Source organism: Cervus elaphus, chromosome X, assembly GCF_910594005.1.
Source record: "Cervus elaphus chromosome X, mCerEla1.1, whole genome shotgun sequence".
Classification (NCBI taxonomy): Eukaryota; Metazoa; Chordata; class Mammalia; order Artiodactyla; family Cervidae; genus Cervus; species Cervus elaphus.
Genome location: NC_057848.1, coordinates 107,134,468 through 107,161,136, shown reverse-complemented (window position 1 = coordinate 107,161,136; position 26,669 = coordinate 107,134,468). Strand labels below are relative to the sequence as shown.

Sequence of the window (26,669 nt, the reverse complement as noted above, 5' to 3'; positions counted from 1 at the left end):
ACTTTTTCACTCTCCTCTTTCAGTTTCATCAAGAGGCTCTTTGGTTCCTCTTCACTTTCTGCCATAAGGGTGGTATCATCTGCATATCTGAGGTTATTGATATTTCTCCCGGCAACCTTGATTCCAGCTTGTGCTTCATCCGGCCTAGCATTTCTCATTATGTACTCTGCATATAGGCTAAATAAGCAGGGTGAAAATATACCACCTTGACTGTATATCCAAATCCTTTCCCGATTTGGAACCAGTCTCTCGTTCGATGTCCAGTTCTAACTGATGCTTCTTGACCTGCATACAGATTTCTCAGAAGGCAGGTCAGGTGGTCCGGTAGTCCCATCTCTTTAAGAATGTTCCATAAATTGTTTTGATCCACACAGTCAAAGGCTTTGGCATAGTCAATAAAGTGGAATTAGACGTTTTTCTGGAACTCTCTTGATTTTTCAATGATCCAGTGGATGTTAGCAATTTGATTTCTGGCTCCTCTGCCTTTTCTAAATCCAGCTTGAACATCTCGAAGTTCACAGTTCACGTACTGTTGATGCCTGGCTTGGAGAATTTTGAGTGTTAGTTTGCTAGTGTGTAAGATGAGTGCAATTGTGTGGGTAGTTTGGGCATTCTTTGGCATTGTCTTTCTTTGGGATTGGAATGAAAACTGACTTTTTCCAGTCCTGTGGCCACTGCTGAGTTTTCCAGATTTGCTGGCATATTGATTGTAGCACTTTCACAGCATCATCTTTTAGGACTTGAAATAGCTCAGCTGGAGTTCCATCACCTCCACTAGCTTTGTTCGTAGAGATGCTTCCTAAGGCCCACTTGACTTCGCATTCCAGGATGTCTGGCTCTAGGTGAGCGATCACACCATCGTGATTATCTGGGTCATTAAGATGTTTTGTATAGTTCTTCTGTGCATTCTTGTCACCTCTTCTTAATATCTTCTGCTTCTGTTAGGTCCATACCATTTTCTATCCTTTATTGTGCCCATCTTTGCATGAAATGTTCCCTTGGTATCTGTAATTTTCTTGAAGAGCTCCCTAGCTTTTCCCATTCTATCGTTTTCCTCTATTTCTTTGCCCTGATCACTTAGGATCTCAAGTTCTTTGAGATCAGGCTTATTTTGAAAACAAATTAGTCCACTTGGATATATTTGGTAGAAATGAGGGTAATTTTAGAGGGAAAGATATTTTTCAATGAGTGTTAAATTTCAGTTTTGTTAATGGAATTCGGCATATACTGACTCACTTCCCAGAGAGTTCCTTGCTGTTATGCTATATTAATGTAAAGTTTATTGGATTATTAAAAGACATTTTAAGTTTTGTTTCTGAAGCTTATCTCAGCAATCTTTAGATGAAGATCAGATGCCCCATGACCTGCAACCAGAGGATTATGTATACTGGAAAAGATAAAATTTAAAGGACTGTGTCCAACCTAGATGGAAGAACCTTTATCAGGTATTCTTAACTAGCTCATGTACAATGAAACTGAAGGGAAATTGACTCTTGGATTAATTTCAACTTCCAAAAGCCCCAGGTTGGTCTATAGAGAGGACTGCTGACCTCAAACTCACCTTAAAATGACACTGCAATAGGAAAAACTACACTTAGACAAGGACGAAATGAAAAGAAGACAAGGATGAGAAGTAGACAACTTACCCATGATGTTGGACCTGATTTGCATATCATTTATAATGTTTTCTTGAATTCTTGGACCTTTGAATATAAATAAAAAGTTTTCTTTCATGGACATGACACTATGCCAGGTGTCTTGTACTTCTAGATTACCTTGGTGAATTTCTCCACTACAAGGCTCTAATTGGATGACCTTTAGAAAATTTATTTTAAAGAAAAAAATTCAGTCCAATCAAGCTACTCTTGATATTACCAGGTAGGATCATCACACCTGGCCAATTAATAACACTTGATCTGACCCTAGCCATAAATATGAATTTTCCTTTAAAGTTACTCAAAGCTAAGACAGAGAAACACACAAACATTCAACCAAGTAATAAAACTTCCCACAGTTATGGGAGGGATTTACATGCTTAACACCAGGCTGTGGTCACTTAAGTTTTAAGCACCTGTTTTATCTTGGGAACAATGAAATCATACTAAGGATAGCCAGTGTAGTAACCCTAGGAAGTTGGACTGGGAGCCTTATGGACAGTTGTTCAGTCACTCAGTCGTGTCCTACTCTTTGTAACCCAATGGATTGCAGCACACCAGGCTTCCCTGTCCTTCACCATCTCCCAAGGCTTGCTCAAACTCATGTCACTGAGTTGGTGATGCTATCCAACCATCTCACCCTCTATTGTCCCCTTCTCCTCCTGCCTTCAATCTTTTCCATCATCAGTGTCTTTTCCAATGAGTTGGCTTTTCACATATGGTGGCCAAAGTACTGGAGCTTGAGCTTCAGCATCAGTCCTTCCAATGAATATTCAGGACTGATTTCCTTTAGGATTGACTGGTTGGATCTCCTAGCTGTCCAAGGGACTCTTAAGAGTCTTCTCCAACACCACAGTTCAGAAGTATCAATTCTTTGGCACTCAGCCTTCTTTATGGTCCAACTCTCACATTCATACATGACTACCGGAAAAATCATAGCTTTGACTGGATGGACCTTTGTTGGCCAAGTAATGTCTCTGATTTTTTAATACACTGTCTAGGTTTGTCATAGGAGCAAGCGTCTTTAATTTCATGGCTGCAGTCACTGTCCACAGTGATTTTGGAGCCCCAGGAAATAAAGTCTGTCATTGTTTACATTGTTTCCCCATCTATTTGCCATGAAGTGATGGGATCAGATACCATGATCTTCGTTTTTTGAATGTTGAGTTTTAAGCCAGCTTTTTCACTCTCTTCTTTCACTTTCATCAAGAGGTTCTTTAGTTCCTCTTAACTTTCTGCCATAAGGGTAGTGTCATCTGCATATCTGAGGTTACTGATATTTCTCCTGGCAATCTTGATTCCAGCTTGTGCTTCATCCAGCTCACTATTTTGCATGGTGTACTTGCATATAAGTTAAATAAGCAGAGTGACAATATACGGCCTTGACATACTCCTTTCCCAATTTGGAACTAGTCCATTTTTCCATGCCTGGTTCTAACATTTATTCTTGACTTGCATTCAGGTTTCTCAGGAAACAGGTAAGGTGGTCTGGTATTCCCATCTCTTTAAGAGTTTTCCACAGTTTGTTGTGATCCACATAGTTAAAGGCTTTAGTATAGTCAATGAAGCAGTAGATGTTTTTCTTGAATTCTCTTGCTTTTTCTATGATCCAGTGGATGTTGACAATTTGATCTCTGGTTCCTCTGCCTTTTCTAAATCCAGCTTGTACATCTGGAATTTCTTGGCTCATGTACTGTTGAAGCCTAGCTTGTAGGATTTTGAGCATTACCTTGCTAGCATGTGAAATGAGTGCAATTGTGCAGTCATTTGAACACTCTTTGGCATTGCCTTTCTTTGGGATTGGAATGAAAACTGACCTTTTCCAGTCCTATGGCCACTGCTGAGTTTTTCAAATTTGCTGGTATATTGAGTGCAGCACTGTAACAGCATTATCTTTTAGGATTTGAAATAGCTCAACTGGAATTCCATCACCTCCACTAGCTTTGTTTGTCGTAGTGCTTCCTAAGGCCCACTTGACTTTGTACTCCAGGATGTCTCACTGCAGGTGAGTGATCACACCATTGTGGTTATCTGGGTCATTAAGATCTCTTTTGTATAGTTCTTTTGTGTAATCCTGCCACCTCTTCTTAGTATCTTCTGCTCCTGTTAGGCCCATACCTTTTCTGTTCATTATTGTGCCAATCTTTGCATGGATAAATTGGCAATATATAATTTCCCAGAAAGATAAATATTCTTACAGGACAGACTCTCAAGTGACCTGAGAATATACAGGGCTACACCTAATGGAATTTCTTGGGCTAATTCTTATTCATGACTTTGATAATACTGCTAGCTATGTTATTTAGACTTTGCCTATTTTACAAGATTATCGTTTCTTGCATTACCAAATGTGTGACTGAACCTCTGATGAAAATAATGATGACTAGATGACTTGAAGCAGTTGATCAAATATATAGACCTGCATGCGATCAATGATTGTAGTAGTGTAAATCTAGCTATGGGAAGATACAAGAGGGAAGTTTTTCTGGTCCATAATAGTTTGAGTTAGACAGCTGGTCCGGAGCTCTTTGATTACTTTGATAGACCTAGTCTAGTAACAGCACATTTACTGGCCTATCAGCAAAACCTTCACCACACCTAGGAATGAGACTGACTAGTACAATGGGTGTGAAATGATCATGAAATGCCTCCCAAAGTATCAAATTTATTACCATGAGGGGGCCCTGTCAACTTCAAATTGGTACTTGCCATGGGCACTTTCTCTACAAGGATTAAATCATGTGTTGTTTCAGCTGCTGACCTTCAACACACACTAAAAGGAGTACATGATGGACCACAGAAATGAACCCCTCTGTGCTTTGGGAAAACTGGAAAGACAGATCTTCAGATAGATATTTTCAGGAGCCAATTTTATGAGCCCATTTCTTTTATTTCCTCATATCTAGAAAAGCACTAAAATCCTGCATGATGATGACTGTTTCTCGTGACTAGTAGAAAACGTCACCAGACTAGCAGAAACCTTTTGGAAAAATATGTGCTTGATTGCATATATTCCCCCATTACCAAAATCACACACATACTGACCTCCCTGCTGCCTCTGGGGCAGTTTCTCAGAGCTATCTGAGGTCCTGTCTCCTGGGATGCAATCCTCATTTTACCCCAAATAAAACTTAACTCATGACTCTCACATTGTGCATTTTTTTAAGTTGACACACACATACCAATCAACTTGGGAGTGAATAAACTCTACTATTACATCCATGAAATGAGAAGTACATCAAAGTGGTCTGAAATTTTCAGTTTTACCACCACTTTAACAACACCATAATATACAAAAGAAGTGATAATTTTATGTATATTCTTTTAATAAAGGACTTAGGAAGATAAAGCTGGTCAGTATTTGTGGGTATTTCTATAGCAAGACACATAGTTTAAAGATTATATATAATTACTTAGAGCAGATTGGTGGAAAAAAGGATTTGTAGCAAATTGGCAACTTGAGCTTAACTGCTGAAGTCTCCAGTGCTTTTCTTTTTCTGGCTCGCCAACCCATTTCATATATCACCAATACCCAGGACCAGTTTTCCTGTTGTGTCCCTTTGTTGGTTTAGCCAGCAGGATGACAGTCATTATTTCTTAAATGCATCTTATCTTACTGTTTTTTTTTTCCCTTTAACACCATACCCTACTAAGAATCTATTTCCTAATACATTACATTCATGTCTAACTCAATCTGCTGATGGCTCGTATATCAGGCTGTTACAAAGAATGCATTTAATAGTTTTGGACACTGTGTGGGACACAGCCCTAGCCCTTCTAGGGAAGTAAACAGTCATGGGTTGCATGCTATTAGAAGCCATCCATTCATTATTATATTACATAATACCTGCATGCAAAAGACTACAATTTAATATGGTACATTACAGTTCTGGTTAAAAAAAATGCAGATGTACTATACCTCATAAACAATTTTCTACTGATTGGATGGAACTCATGAATTTTCTAAGAACATGAGACTTGTGGAAAGGTCTAACAATCTTGTCATGTGCCTTTGGTGATTTATAGAGGCAAAGAACAGGTCTTTGGTGCCAACTGAGTACCTTAATTACTCCAGGAGCAGAAGTTCTAGAATGTATGAATGGAATATTCTTCACTTGCTGTGACTATTGGACTTTTTTGTAAAGGAAGAGGACAGAGACTCATTCCTTTAAAGAATCTGCTCCTAATGACCAGGCAGCCTACTTTGGGGGCACTGCGAGTGTGTAAATATGTATAGATATATATGTATATGATGATATGTGAAAGGGATAGGCTTTGCATGACTGTTATTAATTCTTATGAATTTGGGCCACATTAAATTCCAGATGCACATTTAAATAATGTATAGTCAATATTCTTACACTTACTTGGATTGTGCTTAAATCTTCATTAATCTCAATATCTACACTTTGTGTAATTTGGCATAAACATGAGGAAGCACATAGCACTTTCTTCTCTCTGGAAAAGACGGGCCTGAAAATTGGCTCTGTGGGTGCAAGAGGGCAAAATGACCTGGGCTGATGCCACATAGTGTGAAATAAATGTGTCATATGGTGCCAGAAGGGGAAAGAGGCACAAAATACATTTATATCATATAGAAAATAAGGATTGTACAAACTGCATACTTTTAGATTTTGGGAAAAGACTCTTCAGAAATGTGGTCCTGCCCTAGTTGCTCTCAATGTTCTAAGCTGCTCCATGTTTATTCCAGTACTGGGAAGCCAAGTCACTTTAACAGTGCACTGGGCATGGCAACTGTGAGTTCTGTCCCAGACAGCTATGTGTTTTGGAGGGTGCTTCATTTCTTTTGCCCTTAATTTTTCAGGTTTGTACCACGGGAAAAATAATTTCTATTCTGCCTCTTTCCAAGGACATTGTTAGAATGAATAGAATAACATTAATAAAGTACTCTAAGCTCTGCAAGAACAAATCATCAATGAGAGTAAGGAAGAAAGAATCGAGCACACTGATTTGTTTAGAAATACTGTTCTGGTTAAACATTTAATTCTACCCCTGCAATGAAAGATATATAAGAGCACTGGGGAATTACATAGCACCTTTCACCTGTATGCCTAACAATGAGCATCTTTGTTTTGAAAATTGGGAAGATGGCTACTAAAGACTGGGGGATGAGATCCCACAGAGGTTATTGGAAATTGCCCCAAGGAAAAGCAAGCAAAGGAGCCAGATCAGGGTATGCTAATTATCAAACAAACCCCTCTGTTTTCTTTATAAATAATCAACCAACTGTGGGGGGGGGTGTTTAGGTACAGAAATCAATACACAGTGACCTATAATGAAGACAGTATCAGAGTCTATAAACTAATGGAACAAAGGTTCAGAGATAGGAATAGGGTTTCTTTATTTCCCTAAGTCCCCAGGTAAAACCCTGCTTTATTTGGCCTTTCGAAGACAGTGTAAGTCTGTAAGACATTAAACAATCATCTTTGCATTACAGTTTTCCTGAGCTTTACCCTTCCAGTGCTTTCTCGTAGTTCCCTGACATTGTCTTTTATGACCTGATTTCTATGAGTGCTGATACACTCTATTCATTAAATAAGTTATTGATTCCTTCCTGGCTTTGAATCAGTTAGCAGCTGTTCTGCCTAAACTCTTGGCAGAAGATGATGGACTGGATAGATTGCTTTGAGGCCTACTGGCTTTGGAGTAAGCAACAGTCCTACTTTTAGGAAAGGTGCATTTCTACATGAATATAAGGCAAGGCTTGTCAAACACAATATCATGTGGATGATCAATAAGTTTTCAAGATACACCCAAACAAGAGAGTGTTTTGAAGGGAAAGAGGAAGGGGGAAAATCTCATCTGAACATATATGATTTTATCATGAAACTCAGTGTGTAGAGTCTTCTAGGCTGGTTCTTGCCATTGGAGTTTGAAAAACAGTCCCTGGCACTAATAGATTTAGTCATGTATAGTATTCTCTCAGGTGAAATGATGGCCACAATCCATTTAATTAATGCTGAAAGTCTTTTGACCAGAATTACCTAGAGAATTCAAATGAATGGGTTTTTCCATTGCTTTAAGTATCTGGACTGTGCACATTCACAGCTCCACTGGAGCCTGAACACTGAATTGTTTGTGGCAGGCAACTCTTTTTTACTCAAAAAGGTTTCAGAGAATACTTTAGCAAACCTAACCCCTCTAGGATTTCAACAACTTGTTATCAGTACCATGCTTCTAACTTACTGATCTCTGTAAGAGTTGGAACTTCTATTGTTAGCAGCTGTGCACTATGGCACTGACTGAGAAATGAAAACCGTCAATACTCTTAGATATTATTATTATGATAGAGAAGCAGCGTTACTGTCCATACTTATTGATTCAGGAACTAGAACTAAAAGAAAGGCTTATTATAAATAAACTGGGAAATGGTTGTAAACTATCTTAATGGCTGCACTACTATTGAAACTAAACAAAAAAAAAAAAAAGAAGGAAAGAAAAAAGAGAAAGGATATATTACTATTGGATTTTTCTCTATTTGTGCACTAATTCCTGTTGTGAAAAAAAAATCTTCAGTGCTAATCCTTAAGCTAATTTCAAAGATGAAATTTTGCCCTTGTTAACAGTATTGTAATTAAACCTGAAAAATCATCCTTAAACCCCTTAACAAAACCAATGGTCCATAACTTGAGCTTATAGTTTTTCTCTCATCATAAGAGTAATTCGTGAAGGTTAAAATAAAGCTAGGTAGCAAAGAAAAGAATAAAAGTTATTGGAGAATTTTCCCACACTCTGGCATTAAAAGTCTTTAAAACTCTAATAATTATGTTAAATAACATGGAAATCTGATCTGATCTCTATTAGCTGTGGTGCTTTCAGAAACACCACACATCTATGACAGAGATCAGGTTTTACATTGTTCAATTCCCAATTCACAGACCTTGATCACAGTGTTGAATCACCCTCTTAAATTTTAGGTACTTGATATAGGAAAAGGTGTTCACAGCTCAGCAAATATTTAGATTGCTATTTAGGAAAAAGATATGATTGAATGAAAAGCTTCAGATTATTTTAAACCTCAATTTTCACAACACAGCAGCAAAATTTTGTATAAATTGTTGCACATGTATGCTTATAAATGCATATGTGCACAAGCATCAAACTTGTCTGATTCCCCTCAACAAAACAAAGACCTATAGATATGATTAGTGGTCTTTCTAGGAGAGTTAAAGACTCCAAGGGAGTCTTTTGAGTTCCCCTTTATCTGACAAGAGGAACAAAAAGAGCCTCTGGAAAGATAAATACATACATTTAGGCTTTCACTGAGGGGAGGAGAGGAAATGCAGGAAGAAGTAGAGGAAGACTGTCTTGAATTAATTGCTACCAGATTGATGAGATCAGCTACTAAATTAAATAACTTATAAGTTCTGAAACATCTATCTGTACAGCAAGTATTTGATGGGATGCTTTCAAATTGAGAAGTTTCAATCTGCCGTGGTGACTTATTTTGAAGATCAGAATGGTTTCCAACACTGAACTCTGTAAACTTCATTGGAGATGGAGGGTCCTGGGAATGAAAAAAAAAAAAAGTTCACAAGTGAGCTGAACTAGTGTAAATATTCACACGGTAACATCCATTGACAATAATATACAACTGTTAAAATTATGTTGTTGAAGAGTATGAGTCAGCATTGAAAAATGTTAAGTGAAAAAAGCAGGATGTAAAATTATATATACAATGCTATTTTAACCCAGAATTTTTATCTGGAACAAAAGACAGATGAAATACACTAAAAGCTGTTGAAAGTGGTGAATTCATGAGTAATTTATTTTCATTTTCTCTAATATTTTCCACATTTTCTCTAGTACATATACATAATTTGATAATGTAAAAATATTTATTTTTGAAATTCTCAAGAAATAACATAAGCTTTGAAATTGCACAATCTGATATTTGAATTCTAACTTTGCCATTTACTATCTCTATAATTCTGGACAAATTAATTTCTTCATCTGTAAAACAAGCATAACAAAATCTACCAAAACAATGTCTGGCATACTCAAGCAGCTATTATTAGTATAAGCCCTCTGGAAAACAATCTGGTCACATATATTAACAGTCTTTTAAAAAGTTCACACCAGTAGTTTTGCTTCTAGGATCCTATCATACCACCACAATATTGTAAAGTAATTAGACTTCAATTAAAATAAAGAACTTAATTTAAAATATAAAAGTGTATAACCAACATGCAAAAAGAAAATGACTATAAATGAAGGAAAAGATTTATGTTCAAAGATATTATTGGCAACCTTACTCATAATAGTGAAAATTTGAATAAAATCTTAAGGTTGGACAGCAGAGAATTGGTTAAATAAACAAAAGTACCTTGATATAATGGAAAATTACTTGCAGCATTAGTGAAAAAAGGAGAATTCAAAACTGAACACAACATGGTCTCAATGTTTAAAAAATATATTCATAGAAAATATTGGATGGCATAAAACAAAATGTCAAAATAGTTATCTTTAGGTGGTGGGATTATACTTGAATTAAACTTTCTTCATAGTTTTTTCTCTTTTCTGTTATGTTTAATATACTTTCAAAACTATTTCACACACACACACACACACACACACACACACACACACACACATATATTTGCTGTACCATATGGCTTGCAGGATCTTAGTTTCCCTACTAGGGATTGAACCTGAGCCCATTGCAGTGAAAGCACCTATTCCTAACCACTGAAATGCCAGGGAATCCCTTAATATATTATTTATATTATAAAAACAATTTATGTGCATCATAGAATAACTGGAAAATGTAGAAAGGTATTAAGAAAAAAATGACTGAGGGAGGAGGTAAGATGACAGAGAAATAGGACCGGGAGACCACCTTTTCCCCTACAAATTCATCAAAAGAACATTTGAATGCTGAGCAAACACCACAAAACAACTTCTGATTGCTAGCAGAGGACATCAGGCGCCAAGAAAAGGAGCCCATTGTCTTCGAAAGGAGGTAGAACAAAATATAAAAGATAAAAAAAGAGACAAAAGAGTTACAGATGGAGACCCATCCCAGGAAGAGAGTCTTAATAGAGGAAGTTTCCAAACACCAGGAAACCCTCTCACCAGCAGGTCTGGGGAAAGTATTCGAATCTCAGAGGGCAACCTAACCGGGAGGAAAAATAAATAAAATCCACAGATTACATGCCTAAAAGCAACTCCCAGCAGAAAAGTACCCCAGACGCTCACATCCACCACCAGCAAGTGGGGGTTGAACGGAAAGGAGCGGGCGGCATTGCTTAGGGTAAGGACCGGGCCTGAATGCCCTGAGGGCAATCAGAGGGAGCTAATGTGAGACAGCAACTTAAAACTGTGGGATAGCAAGAGAGAGAGAGAAAATTAACCGGCAAAAAGCCCTAACTGAAGATACTGCTGGCCCATTCGCAGAACAAAGGAAGGACTGAGCAATTCCAGAGAAGAGCTAGCTGGCTGTGGAACAGCCCATCCCCTGCTGGAGGCAGGAGGCAGGGGGGAGGGGAAAGGGGCAAACCTGGCCCCAGAGATGGCATCCCCTACCAAACTGCAAACAGGCTTCTAGTTTCTAACCAAAGACTTCCTGAGATTCTGGATGGTTGACATTTGCCAGGAGGGTTACAGCTAGAGACCAGCTCCCCAGAAGAGACACAGGGCACACCCTACCAGCACGTGGAAACTGAGGCTGGGACCAGGAAGGGGATAAGGTGCACCGCACCTGGGGAGAGTGTGCTTGTCAAGCTCTTGGCTGCCTGAGCTGCTGGAGCCAGGGAAGGCACAAAACGCAGGCCCAACCGAGCCTGGGCCTTTGTGGAGTACCTGAAAACGTGAACCTGAGTGGCTTATGCCTGGGAAGTGCACACAACTCAGGGCCCACTCCCTGTAGAGGAGCCTGGAGCCTGAGCAGTGTAGACTGGGAAAGCACACACGCTGCAAGCGGGGGCAAACCCAGTGTGGCTGGAACACTGTAAGTACTCCCCACACACGCCAGTGACATTTGTCTGCAGTTCCCCTCCCTCCCCACAGCACGACTGAACAAGTGAACCTAAACAAGAGACCACCTCCGCCGACTTGTGTCAGGGTGGAAATTAGACACTGTAGAGACCTGCAAACAGAAGCCAAATAAACAAAGGGAACAGCTTTAGAAGTGACAGGTGCAACAGATTAAAATCCCTGTAGTTAACACCGACTACATTGGAAGGGGCCTATAGATATTGAGAAGTGTAAGCTGGAACAAGGAGCTATCTGAAACTGAACCGAACCCACACTGCCCACAACAGCTCCAGAGAAATTCCTAGATATATATTTTTACTATTTTTTATTATTAAAATGTTTTTTAATTAAAAAATTTTTTTCTTTTATTTTTTTAAAGTCCTCTATTACTCCTTAATATTCATTTTCATAACCCACTATAACCTTGCAAAAAAAAAGACCCTATTTTTAAAGTGAACTTCATATATATTTCTTAAATTTTTTGTGTTTTTGTTTTTGTTTTTAATATTGTATTTTTAGGAGTCTAACCTCTACTCTAGATTTTTATTCTTTGTGTTTCAGTATTTGATATCAATTTTGGACATATAAGAATCCAATATTCAGTACCCATTTTTACTCAGGAGTGTGATGTTTACTCCTTCCCCCTTTTGACTCTCCTTTTTTCTCCCCCAAATCACCTATATTTCCTCCCTCCCCCTTCTCTTCTCAATCCAATTCTGTGAATCTCTGTGGATGTTCTGGGCTATGGAGAACACTTAGGGAACAGAGTACTGTGTAGATCTGTCTCTCTCCTCTTGAGTCCCCCTTTTTCTCCTCCTGCTCATCTCTATCTCCTTCCTCCCTCTCCTCTTCCTCATGTAACTCTGTGAACCTCTCTGGCTGTCCCTCACTGTGGAGAATCTTTTCACCATTAACCTAGAAGTTTTATTATCAGCACAGTATAGTTGGAGAAGTCTCGAGGCTACTGGAAAATAAGACTGAAATCCAGAGGCAGGAGACTTAAGCCCAAAACCTGAGAACACCAGAGAACTCCTGACTACAGGGAACATTAAGTAATAAGAGATCATTCAAAAGCCTCCATACCTACACTGAAATCAACCACCATCCAAGAGCCAATAAGTTCCAGAGCAAGACATACCACACAAATTCTCCAACAACGCAGGAACATAGCCCTGAGCGTCAACATACAGGCTGCCCAAAGTCACACGAAACACATAGACCCATCTCAAAACTCACTACTAGACACTCCACTGCATGCCAGAGAGAAGAAATCCAGCTCAATACACTGGAACATCGACACAAGCTTCCCTAACCAGGAAACCTTGACAAGCCATTCGTCCAACCCCACCCAATGGGAGAAACCTCCACAATAAAAAGGAACCACAGCCCACCAGAATACAGAAAGGCCACCTCAAACACAGCAATCTAAACAAGATGAAAAGGCAGAGAAATATCCAGCAGGTAAAGGAACACGAAAAATGCCCACCAAGCCAAACAAAAGAGGAGGAGATAGGGAATCTACCTGGAAAAGAATTTAGAATAATGATAATAAAAATGATCCAAAATCTTGAAAACAAAATGGAGTTACAGATAAATAGCCTGGAGACAAGGATTGAAAAGATGCAAGAATTGTTTAACAAGGACCTAGAAGAAATAAAAAAGAGTCAATTAAAAATGAATAATGCAATAAATGAGATCAAAAACACTCTGGAGGGAACCAACAGTAGAATAATGGAGGCAGAAGATAGGATAAGTGAGGTAGAAGATAAAATGGTGGAAATAAATGAAGCAGAGAGGAAAAAAGAAAAAAGAATCAAAAGAAATGAGGACAACCTCAGGGACCTCTGGGACAATGTGAAATGTCCCAACATTCGAATCATAGGAGTCCCAGAAGAAGAAGACAAAAAGAAAGGCCATGATATAATACTCGAGGAGATAATAGCTGAAAACTTCCCTAAAATGGGGAAGGAAATAGTCACACAGGTCCAAGAAACTGAGAGTCCCAAACAGGATAAACCCAAGGCCAAACACCCCAAGACACATATTAATCAAATTAACAAAGATCAAACACAAAGAACAAATATTAAAAGCAGCAAGGGAGAAACAACAAGTAACACACAAAGGGAATCCCATAAGGATAACAGCTGATCTATCAATAGAAACTCTTCAGGTCAGAAGGGAATGGCAGAACATACTGAAAGTAATGAAAGAGAATAACCTACAACCCAGAGTACTGTACCCAGCAAGGATCTCATTCAGATATGAAGGAGAATTTAAAAGCTTTACAGACAAGCAAAAGCTGAGAGAATTCAGCACCACCAAACCAGCTCTTCAACAAACGCTAAAGGATCTTCTCTAGACAGGAAACACAGAAAGGTTGTACAAACACGAATCCAAAACAATAAAGTAAATGGCAACGGGACCATACCTATCAATAATTACCTTAAATGTAAATGGGTTGAATGCCCCAACCAAAAGACAAAGACTGGCTGAATGGATACAAAAACAAGACCCCTATATATGCTATCTACAAGAGACCCACCTCAAAGCAAGGGACACACACAGACTGAAAGTGAAGGGTTGGAAAAAATATTTCACACAAACGGAGACCGAAAGAAAGCAGGAGTCGCAATGCTCATATCAGATAAAATAGACTTTAAAATAAAAAGTGTGAAAAGAGACAAACAAGGACACTATATAATGATCAAAGGATTAATCCAAGAAGAAGATATAACAATTATAAATATATATGCACCCAACATAGGAGCACTGCAATATGCAAGGCAAATGGTAACGAGTATGAAAGGGGAAATTAACAATAACACAATAATAGTGGGAGACTTTAATACCCCACTCACACGTATGGATAGATCAACTAAACAGAAAATTAACAAGGAAACACAAACTTTAAATGACACAATGGACCTGCTAGATCTAATTGATATCTATAGGACATTTCACCCCAAAACAATCAATTTCACCTTTTTCTCAGGTGCATATGGAACCTTCTCCAGAATAGATCACATCCTGGGCCATAAATCTAGCCTTGGTAGATTCAAAAAAATTTAAGTCATTGCAGTCATCTTTTCTGACCACAATGCAGTAAGATTATATCTCAACTACAGGAAATAAAAACTATTAAAAATCCAAACATATGGAGGCTAAATAACACGCTTCTGAATAACCAACAAATCATAGAAGAAATTTAAAAAAAGGAAATCAAAATATGCATAGAAACAAATGAAAATAAAAACACAACAACCCCAAACCTATGGGACACTGTAAAAGCAGTGCTAAGGGGAAGGTTCATAGCATTACAGGCTTACCTCAAGAAACAATAAAAAAGGCAAATAAATAACCTAACTCTACACCTAAAGCAACTAGAGAAGGAAGAAATGAAGAACCTCAAGGTTAGTAGAAGGAAAGAAATCCTAAAAATTAGGGCAGAAATAAATGCAAATAAACAAAACAGACCATAGCAAAAATCAACAAAGCTAAAAGCTGGTTTTTTGAGAAGATAAACAAAATTGACAAACCGTTAGCAAGACTCATTAAGAAACAAAGGGAGAAGAACCAAATCAACAAAATTAGAAATGAAAATGGAGAGATCACAACAGACAACACTGAAATACAAAGGATCATAAGAGACTACTACCAGCAGCTCTATGCCAATAAAATGGACAACTTGGATGAAATGGACAAATTCTTAGAAAAGTATAACTTTGCAAAACTGAAACCAGGAAGAAATAGAAGATCTTAACAGACCCATCACAAGCAAGGAAATTGAAACTGTAATCAGAAATCTTCCAGCAAACAAAAGCCCAGGACCAGATGGCTTCACAGCTGAATTCTACCAAAAATTTAGAGAAGAGCTAACACCTATCTTACTCAAACTCTTCCAGAAAATTGCAGAAGAAGGCAAACTTCCAAACTCATTCTATGAAGCCACCATCACCCTAATTCCAAAACCAGAGAGAGATGCCACAAAAAAAGAAAACTACAGGCCAATATCACTGATGAACATAGATGCAAAAATCCTTAACAAAATTCTAGCAAACAGAATCCAACAACATATTAAAAAGATCATACATAATGACCAAGTGGGCTTTATCCCAGGAATGCAAGGATTCTTTAATATCCGCAAATCAATCAATGTAATACACCACATTAACAAATCGAAAGATAAAATCCATATGATTATCTCAATAGATGCAGAAAAAGCCTTTGACAAAATTCAACATCCTTTTATGATAAAAACTCTCCAGAAAGCAGGAATAGAAGGAACATACCTCAACATAATAAAAGCTATATATGACAAACCCACAGCAAGCATTACCCTCAATGGTGAGAAATTGAAAGCATTTCCCCTAAAATCAGGAACAAGACAAGGGTGCCCACTCTCACCACTACTATTCAACATAGTTTTGGAAGTTTTGGCCACAGCAATCAGAGCAGAAAAAGAAATAAAAGGAATCCAGATAGGAAAAGAAGAAGTGAAACTCTCAGTGTTTTGCAGATGACATGATCTTCTACATAGAAAACCCTAAAGACACCACCAGAAAATTACTAGAACTAATCAGTGAATATAGTAAAGTTGCATTATATAAAATTAACACACATAAATCCCTTGCATTCCTATACACTAACAATGAGAAAACAGAAAGAGAAATTAAGGAAACAATTCCATTCACCATTGCAATGAAAAGAGTAAAATACTTAGATGTATATCTACTTAAAAGACCTATACATAGAAAACTATAAAACACTGATGAAAGAAATCAAGGATGACACAAATAGATGGAGAAATATACCATGTTCATGGATTGGAAGAATCAACATTGTGAAAATGAGTATACTACCCAAAGGAATCTATAGATTCAATGCAAGCCCTATCAAGCTACCAACGGTATTCTTCACAGAACTAGAACAAATAATTTCACAATTTGTATGGAAATACAAAAAAACTCGAATAGCCAAAACAATCTTGAGAAAGAAGAAGAGAACTGGAGGAATCAACCTGCCTGACTTCAGGCTCTACTAAAAGCCAGTCATCAAAACAGTATGGTACTGGCACAAAGACAGAAACACAAATCAATGGAACAAACTAGAAAGCCCAGAGATAAATCCACGCACCTATGGACACCTTATCTTTGACAAAGGAGGCAAGAATATACAGTGGAAAAAAGACAACCTCTTTAACAAGTGGTGCTGGGAAAAGTGGTCAAGCACTTGTAAAAGAATGAAACGAGAACACTTTCTAACACCATACACAAAAATAAACTCAAAATGAATTAAAGATCTAAATGTAAGACCAGAAACTATAAAACTCCTAGAGGAGAACATAGGCAAAACACTCTCCGACATAAATCACAGCAAGATCCTCTATGACCCACCTCCCAGAATAATGGAAATAAAAGCAAAAATAAACAAATGGGACCTAATGAAACTTAAAAGCTTTTGCACAACAAGGGAAACTATAAGCAAGGTGAAAAGACAGCCTTCAGAATGGGAGAAAATAATAGCAAATGAAGAAACAGACAAAGGATTAATCTCAAAAATATACAAGCAACTCCTGCAGCTCAATTCCAGAAAATTAAATGACCCAATCAAAAAATGGGCCAAAGAACTAAACAGACATTTCTCCAAAGAGAACATACAGATGGCTAACAAACACATGAAAAGGTGCTCAACATCACTCATTGAGAGAGAAATGCAAATCAAAACCACAATGAGGCAATACTCATATCAGATAAAATAGACTTTCAAATAAAAGCTGTGAAAAGAGACAAAGAAGGACACTACATAATGATCAAAGGATCAATCCAAGAAGAAGATATAACAATTATAAATATATATGCACCCAACATAGGAGCACCGCAATATGTACGACAAACACTAACGAGTATGAAAGAGGAAATTAATAGTAACACAATAATAGTGGGAGACTAATACCCCACTCACAACTATGGATAGATCAACTAAACAGAAAATTAACAAGGAAACACAAACTTTAAATGACACAATGGAACAGCTAGACCTAATTGATATCTATAGGACATTTCACCCCAAAACAATCAACTTCACCTTTTTCTCAAGTGCACACGGAACCTTCTCCAGAATAGATCACATCCTGGGCCATAAATCTAGTCTTGGAAAATTCAAAAAAATTTAAATCATTCCAGTCATCTTTTCTGACCACAGTGCAGTAAGATTAGATCTCAATTACAGGAAAAAAATTGTTAAAAATTCAAACACCTGGAGGCTAAATAACACGCTTCTGAATAACCAACAAATCATAGAAGAAATCAAAAAAGAAATCAAAATATGTATAGAAATGAATGAAAATGAAAACACAACAACCCAAAACCTATGGGACACTGTAAAAGCAGTGCTAAGGGGAAGGTTCATAGCATTACAGGCTTACATCAAGAAGCAAGAAAAAAGCCAAATAAATAACCTAACTCTACACCTAAAGCAATTAGAGAAGGAAGAAATGAAGAACCCCAGGGTTAGCAGAAGGAAAGAAATCTTAAAAATTAAGGCAGAAATAAATGCAATAGAAACTAAAGAGACCATAGCAAAAATCAACAAAGCTAAAAGCTGGTTTTTTGAGAAGATAAACAAAATTGACAAACCATTAGCAAGACTCATTAAGAAACAAAGAGAGAAGAACCAAATTAACAAAATTAGAAATGAAAATGGAGAGATCACAACAGACAACACTGAAATACAAAGGATCATAAGAGACTACTACCAGCAGCTCTATGCCAATAAAATGGACAACTTGGATGAAATGGACAAATTCTTAGAAAAGTATAACTTTCCAAAACTGAACCAGGAAGAAATAGAAGATCTTAACAGACCCATCACAGGCAAGGAAATCGAAACTGTAATCAAAAATCTTCCAGCAAACAAAAGCCCAGGACCAGATGGCTTCACAGCTGAATTCTACCAAAAATTTAGAGAAGAGCTAACACCTACCTTACTCAAACTCTTCCAGAAAATTGCAGAAGAAGGTAAACTTCCAAACTCATTCTATGAGGCCACCATCACCCTAATTCCAAAACCTGACAAAGATGCCACAAAAAAAGAAAACTACAGGCCAATATCACTGATGAACATAGATGCAAAAATCCTTAACAAAATTCTAGCAAACAGAATCCAACAACATATTAAAAAAATCATACACCACGACCAAGTGGGCTTTATCCCAGGAATGCAAGGATTCTTCAATATCCGCAAATCAATGTAATACACCACATTAACAAATTGAAAGATAAAAACCATATGATTATCTCAATAGATGCAGAGAAAGCCTTTGACAAAATTCAACACTCATTTATGATTAAAACTCTCCAAAAAGCAGGAATAGAAGGAACATACCTCAACATAATAAAAGCTATATATGACAAACCCACAGCAAGCATCACCCTCAATGGTGAAAAATTGAAAGCATTTCCCCTGAAATCAGGAACAAGACAAGGGTGCCCACTCTCACCACTACTGTTCAACATAGTGTTGGAAGTTTTGGCCACAGCAATCAGAGCAGAAAAAGAAGTAAAAGGAATCCAGATAGGAAAAGAAGAAGTGAAACTCTCACTGTTTGCAGATGACATGATCCTCTATATAGAAAACCCTAAAGACTCTACCAGAAAATTACTAGAACTAATCAATGAATATAGTAAAGTTGCAGGATATAAAATTAACACACAGAAATCCCTTGCATTCCTATATACTAACAATGAAAAAACAGAAAGAGAAATTAAGGAAACAATACCATTCACCATTGCAACAAAAAGAATAAAATACTTAGGAGTATATCTACCTAAAGAAACAAAAGACCTATACATAGAAAACTATAAAACACTGATGAAAGAAATCAAAGAGGACACAAACAGATGGAGAAACATACCGTGTTCATGGATTGGAAGAATCAATATTGTCAAAATGGCTATTCTACCCAAAGCAATCTATAGATTCAATGCAATCCCTATCAAGCTACCAACGGTATTTTTCACAGAACTAGACCAAAGAATTTCACAATTTGTATGGAAATACAAAAAACCTCGAATAGCCAAAGTAATCTTGAAAAAGAAGAATGGAACTGGAGGAATCAACCTGCCTGACTTCAGACTCTACTACAAAGCCACAGTCATCAAGACAGTGTGGTACTGGCACAAAGACAGAAATATAGACCAATGGAACAGAATAGAAAGCCCAGAGATAAATCCAGGAACCTATGGACACCTTATCTTTGACAAAGGAGGCAAGGATATACAATGGAAAAAAGACAACCTCTTTAACAAGTGGTGCTGGGAAAACTGGTCAACCACTTGCAAAAGAATGAAACGAGAACACTTTCTAACACCATACACAAAAATAAACTCAAAATGGATTAAAGATCTAAATGTAAGACCAGAAACTATAAAACTCCTAGAGGAGAACATAGGCAAAACACTCTCCGACATAAATCACAGCAAGATCCTCTATGACCCACCTCCCAGAATATTGGAAATAAAAGCAAAACTAAACAAATGGGATCTAATGAAACTTAAAAGCTTTTGCACTACAAAAGAAACTATAAGTAAGGTGAAAAGACAGCCGTCAGATTGGGAGAAAATAATAGCAAATGAAGAAACAGACAAAGGATTAATCTCAAAAATATACAAGCAACTCCTGCAGCTCAATTCCAGAAAAATAAATGACCCAATCAAAAAATGGGCCAGAGAACTAAACAGACATTTCTCCAAAGAAGACATACAGATGGCTAACAAACACATGAAAAGGTGCTCAACATCACTCATTATTAGAGAAATGCAAATCAAAACCACAATGAGGTACCATTACACACCAGTCAGGATGGCTGCTATCCAAAAGTCTACAAGCAATAAATGCTGGAGAGGCTGTGGAGAAAAGGGAACCCTCTTACACTGTTGGTGGGAATGCAAACTAGTACAGCCACTATGGAAAACCGTGTGGAGATTCCTTAAAAAACTGGAAATAGAACTGCCATATGACCCAGCAATCCCACTTCTGGGCATACACACTGAGGAAACCAGATCTGAAAGAGACACATGCACCCCAATGTTCATCGCAGCACTGTTTATAATAGCCAGGACATGGAAGCAACCTAGATGCCCATCAGCAGATGAATGGATAAGGAAGCTGTGGTACATATACACCATGGAATTTTACTCAGCCGTCAAAAAGAATTCATTTGAACCAGTCCTAATGAGATGGATGAAACTGGAGCCCCTTATACAGAGTGAAGTAAGCCAGAAAGATAAAGAACATTACAGCATACTAACACATATATATGGAATTTAGAAAGATGGTAAGGATAACCCTATATGCAAAACAGAAAAAGAGACACAGAAATACAGAACAGACTTTTGAACTCTGTGGGAGAAGGTGAGGGTGGGATGTTTCAAAAGAACAGCATGTATACTATCTATGGTGAAACAGATCACCAGCCCAGGTGGGATGCATGAGACAAGTGCTCTGGCCTGGTGCACTGGGAAGACCCAGAGGAATCGGGTGGAGAGGGAGATGGGAGGGGGGATCGGGATGGGGAATAAGTGTAAATCTATGGCTGATTCATATCAATGTATGACAAAACCCACTGAAATGTTGTGAAGTAATTAGCCTCCAACTAATAAAAAAATTAAAAAAAAAAAAAACAAACCACAATGAGGTACCATTACACGCCAGTCAGAATGGCTGCTATCCAAAAGTCTACAAGCAATAAATGCTGGAGAGGGTGTGGAGAAAGGGGAACCCTCTTACACTGTTGGTGGGAATGCAAACTAGTACAGCCACTATGGAGAACAGTGTGGAGATTCCTTAGCAACTGGAAATAGAACTGCCATATGACCCAGCAATCCCACTCCTGGGCATACACACTGAGGAAACCAGATCTGAAAGAGACATGTGTACCCCAATGTTCATCACAGCACTGTTTATAATAGCCAGGACACGGAAGCAACCTAGATGCCGATCAGCAGACAAATGTATAAGAAAGCTGTGGCATATATACACAATGGAATATTACTCAGCCTTTAAAAAGAATACATTTGAATCAGTTCTAATGAGATGGATGAAACTGGAGCTCATTATACAGAGTGAAGTAAGCCGGAAAGATAAACACCAATACAGTATACTAATGCATATATATGGAATTTAGAAACATGGTAATGATAAGCCTATATGCAAGACAGAAAAAGAGACACAGATGTATAGAACAGACTTTTGGACTCTATGGGAGAAGGCGAGGGTGGGATGGTCTGAGAGAAGAGTATCGAAACATGTACATTATCAAGTGTGATACAGATCACCAGTCCAGGTTGGATTCAAGAGACAAATTCTCGGGGCTGGTGCACTGGGATGACCCAGAGGAATGGGATAGGGAGGGAGGTGGGAAGGCGGTTCAGGATGGGGAACACATGTAAATCCATGGCTGATTCATGTCAATGTATGGCAGAAACCACTACAATATTGTAAAGTAATTAGCCTCCAACTAATAAAAATAAATGAAAAAAATAAAAGAAAAAGAAAGGAAAAAAATGACCTATAATTTCAGAAACTGTTTTCTACACCCCCTCCTTCTCCTTCACTCATTTGACACATATTTATTGACTACTTACCATGTGCCAGGAATTGTGCACTAAAATGTGAACAAGACATAGTGACTGCCCTCAAGGAACTTATAATTTAGTTTGAGAGACAGAAAAGTAAGTAGGCTATTATAGAATGGGATAAAAGGGCTCTCATAAACAGTGCTGCGATGAACATTGGGGTGCACGTGTCTCTTTCAGATCTGGTTTCCTCAGTGTGTATGCCCAGAAGTGGGATTGCTGGGTCATATGGCAGGTCTATTTCCAGTTTTTTAAGAAATCTCCACACTGTTTTCCATAGCGGCTGTACTAGTTTGCATTCCCACCAACAGTGTAAGAGGGTTCCCTTTTCTCCACACCCTCTCCAGCATTTATTGCTTGTAGACTTTTGGATAGCAGCCATCCTGACTGCCGTGTAATGGTACCTCATTGTGGTTTTGATTTGCATTTCTCTAATAATGAGTGATGTTGAGCATCTTTTCATGTGTTTGTTAGCCATCTGTATGTCTTCTTTGGAGAAATGTCTGTTTAGTTCTTTGGCCCATTTTTTGATTGGGTCATTTATTTTTCTGGAATTGAGCTGCAGGAATAGCCAGGACATGGAAGCAACCTAGATGCCCATCAGCAGATGAATGGATAAGGAAGCTGTGGTACATATACACCATGGAATATTACTCAGCCATTAAAAAGAATTCATTTGAACCCGTCCTAATGAGATGGATGAAACTGGAGCCCCTTATACAGAGTGAAGTAAGCCAGAAAGATAAAGAACATTACAGCATACTAACACATATATATGGAATTTAGAAAGATGGTAACGATAACCCTATACGCAAAACAGAAAAAGAGACACAGAAATACAGAACAGACTTTTGAACTTTGTGGGAGAATGTGAGGGTGGGATATTTCAAAAGAACAGCATGTATACTATCTATGGTGAAACAGATCACCAGCCCAGGTGGGATGCATGAGACAAGTGCTCGGACCTGGTGCACTGGGAAGACCCAGAGGAATCGGGTGGAGAGGGAGGTGGGAGGGGGGGATCGGGATGGGGAATACGTGTAAATCTATGGCTGATTCATATCAATGTATGACAAAACCCACAAAAAAAATATGCATGAATAAAAAAAAAAGGCAAAAAAAAGGGGGGCTCTCATAAAGTCATCATCTCTCTCTCTTTAGTTACTCAGTCACGTTCAACTCTTTGTGACCCCATGAACTGTAGCCTGACAGGCTCCTCTGTCCACGGAATTCTCCTAAAAGGGACATTAGTCAGTGATAAACCCATATATATGATGTGGAAGCTGAAATCTAGAGAATAAGTACTGTATATCCAGCTGAAGTAGACTGGAATAGAGGAGGTGGAGCTTGCTATAGATGTATCCCAATCATGAGAAGCAGCAGAGACATGTTTGAAGGGCTGAAGGAAGTTGAGATGTGGTTCAAGTGCAGAGTTGGGGATAAAACTAGCGGAGAGGAAGCTTCAGAGTTGAGAATCTGGAGAGATGAGCAGGGGCCGGGTCATAAAAGGGCTTTAAATCATGTTAAGGATTTCAGACTCTGCTGAAGCCAATGAAACAGCCATTATACAGACTTAAACTTTTCATCATTCTAGTTGCAATGTGGAGAATGGACTGGAAGGGGCAAAACTGGAAGTAGGAAAATCAGTTAAAAAGCTATTGCAGTAATACAGGTGACAAACACATGGTCTGGAGTCATGGTAATCTAACTAGAAAAAGTATATAGCTTCCAGAGCTTTACTTTGAGAAGTAAACTTAATATACTTAAGTGGATAATTAGATGTGAATGACAGATGAAAGAGAGGGAACAAAACAGGAAATGAGTTTTGAGGTGGGTGAAGTTGAAAGGCACTTTGTTATTCAGGTCTGGAACTCAGGAAAGAGTTCTAGGCTGGAGATACATATGCAGTAGTTATTTAGCCAAGAAATGGACAGATTCCCTAAGGAATGAGTAGATTTATGTGATGCACGGGAGATAACCTAGCAAAGTTTGGGAAGACATCATCTTAAGAAGATGTCTGATGGTATGGATGGGGGGAAGGGTGTAGAAAGATGTGGAGGAGCATGAAAGAAGGATTGTTTTTAACTTTTAAATTTAAATAGAGTCAAATTAACTTTTGTGGGTTTACAGTTCTGTGAACTTTTATACATGTGTAGAATCTTGTAACCACAATCTCAGATAGAATGCAGAACTTCCTCTGATCCTTAAACCTGGGAACCACTAATCTGTTTTCTATGTATTTTTTGCCTTTTCCAAAATTTCATACAAATGGACTCATACAACACATAGACTTCAGAAATATTTTTGTTTTTAAAATTGAAGCATAGTTGACTTCTTAGTTTCAGGTATACAACATAGCAATTTGAAATTTTTATAGGTTATACATGATACAAAGGATACTACAATATTATTGACTACATTCCCTGTGCTATGAACTGGGTTTTTCCCCTTAGAATAATGCATTTTTAGGTTCATAAATGGTGGCTCAGAGGTAAAGAATCCTCCTACTATGCAGGAGACATGAGTTTGATAGGTAAAGAATCTGCCAGCCAAGCAGGAGACACAGGTTTGGTCCTTAGGTCAGGAAGATCTCCTGGAGAAGGAAATGGCAACCCGCTCCAGTATTCTTGCTTGGAAAATCCCATGAACAGAGGGGCCTGGCTGGCAACAATCCATTGGGTCACAAAGAGTTGGACACGACTTAGCAACTAAACAGTAATAGCATTATTTCTGTTGTTGTTCAGTTGCTAAGTCCTGTCCGGCCCTCTGCAACTCCATGGACTGCAGCATACCAGGCTTGCCTTTCCTTCATTATCTCCTGGAGTTTGCCCATATTCGTGTCCATTGATTTGGTGATCCTATCTAACTATCTCATCCTCTGCCACCTCCTTCTCCACCCGCCTTCAATCTTCCCCAGCATCAGGGTCTTTCCAATGAGTTGACTCTTCACATACGGTGGCCAAAGTACTGGAGTTTCAGCTTCAGCATCAGTCCTTCCAATAAACACCCAGGACTGATCTCCTTTAGGATAGACTGGTTGGATCTCCTTGCAGTCCAAGGGACTCTCAAGTGTCTTCTCCAGCACCACAATTCAAAAGCATCAATTCTTCAGTGCTCAGCCTTCTTTATGGTTCAACTCTCTCATCTGTACGTAACTACTGGGAAAACCATAGCTTTGGCTATTAGGACCTTTGTTGGCAAATTGATGTCTCTGCTTTTTAATATGCTGTCTAGGTTTGCAATAGCTCTTCTTCCAAGGAGCAAGCATCTTTTTATTTAATAGCTGCAGTCACCATCCATAGTGATCCTGGAGCCCAAGAAAATAAAATCTGTTACTGTTTCCACTTCCCCCCATCTATTTACCATTAAATGATGGGACCAAATGCCATGATCTTAGTTTTTTGAATGTTGAGTTTTAAGCCAGTCTTTTCACTCTCCTCTTTTATCCTCATCAAGGGGCTCTTTAGTGCCTCTTTACTTTCTGCCATTAGAGTGGTGTCATCTGCATATCTGAGGTTGTTGATATTTCTCCCAGCAATCTTTTTTGTTGTTCTTCCTCTTTTTATTTTTTTCCCATTTATTTTTATTAGTTGGAGGCTAATTACTTTACAATATTGTAGTGGTTTCTGCCATACATTGACATGAATCAGCCATGGATTTACATGTGTTCCCCATCCTGAACCGCCTCCCCACCTCCCTCCCCATCCCATTCCTCTGGGTCATCCCAGTGCACCAGCCCCGAGAATTTGTCTCTTGCATCCAACCTGGACTGGCGATCTGTATCACACTTGATAATATACATGTTTTGATACTCTTCTCCCAGACCATACCACCCTCGCCTTCTCCCATAGAGTCCAAAAGTCTGTTCTTTACATCTGTGTCTCTTTTGCAGTCTCGTATATAGGGTCATCGTTACCATCTTTCTAAATTCCATATATATGCATTAGTATACTGTATTGGTGTTTTTCTTTCCGGCTTACTTCACGCTGTATAATAGGCTCCAGTTTCATCCACCTCATTAGAACTGATTCAAATGCATTCTTTTTAATGGCTGAGTAATATTCCATTGTGTATATGTACCACTGCTTTTTTATCCATTCATCTGCTGATGGACATCTAGGTTGCTTCCATGTCCTGCCTATTGTAAACAGTGCTGCGATGAATACTGGGGTACACGTGTCTCTTTCAATTCTGGTTTCCTTGGTATGTATGCCCAGCAGAGGGATTGCTGGGTCATATGGCAGTTCTATTGCCAGTTGCTAAGGAATCTCCACACTGTTCTCCATAGTGGCTGTACTAGTTTGCATTCCCACCAACAGTGTAAGAGGGTTCCCTTTTCTCCATACCCTCTCCAGCATTTATTGCTTGCAGACTTTTGGATAGC

The 26,669-nt window shown here is 38.3% G+C and overlaps 1 protein-coding gene across 3 annotated transcripts in view; it reads right to left on the bottom strand.

Moving 5' to 3' along the window:
• Nucleotides 1–4,796: 4,796 nt before the first annotated feature.
• Nucleotides 4,797–26,669, bottom strand: part of ZDHHC15 (zinc finger DHHC-type palmitoyltransferase 15) — a 143,192-nt gene continuing 121,319 nt past the window's right edge. For all 3 annotated transcript variants that reach the window (XM_043897174.1, XM_043897172.1, XM_043897173.1), the window contains one exon: nucleotides 4,797–9,183. In XM_043897174.1, the coding sequence (XP_043753109.1) occupies nucleotides 9,131–9,183 (53 nt within the window). In that variant the 3' untranslated portion in view covers nucleotides 4,797–9,130. The remainder of the gene's footprint in view (nucleotides 9,184–26,669) is intronic.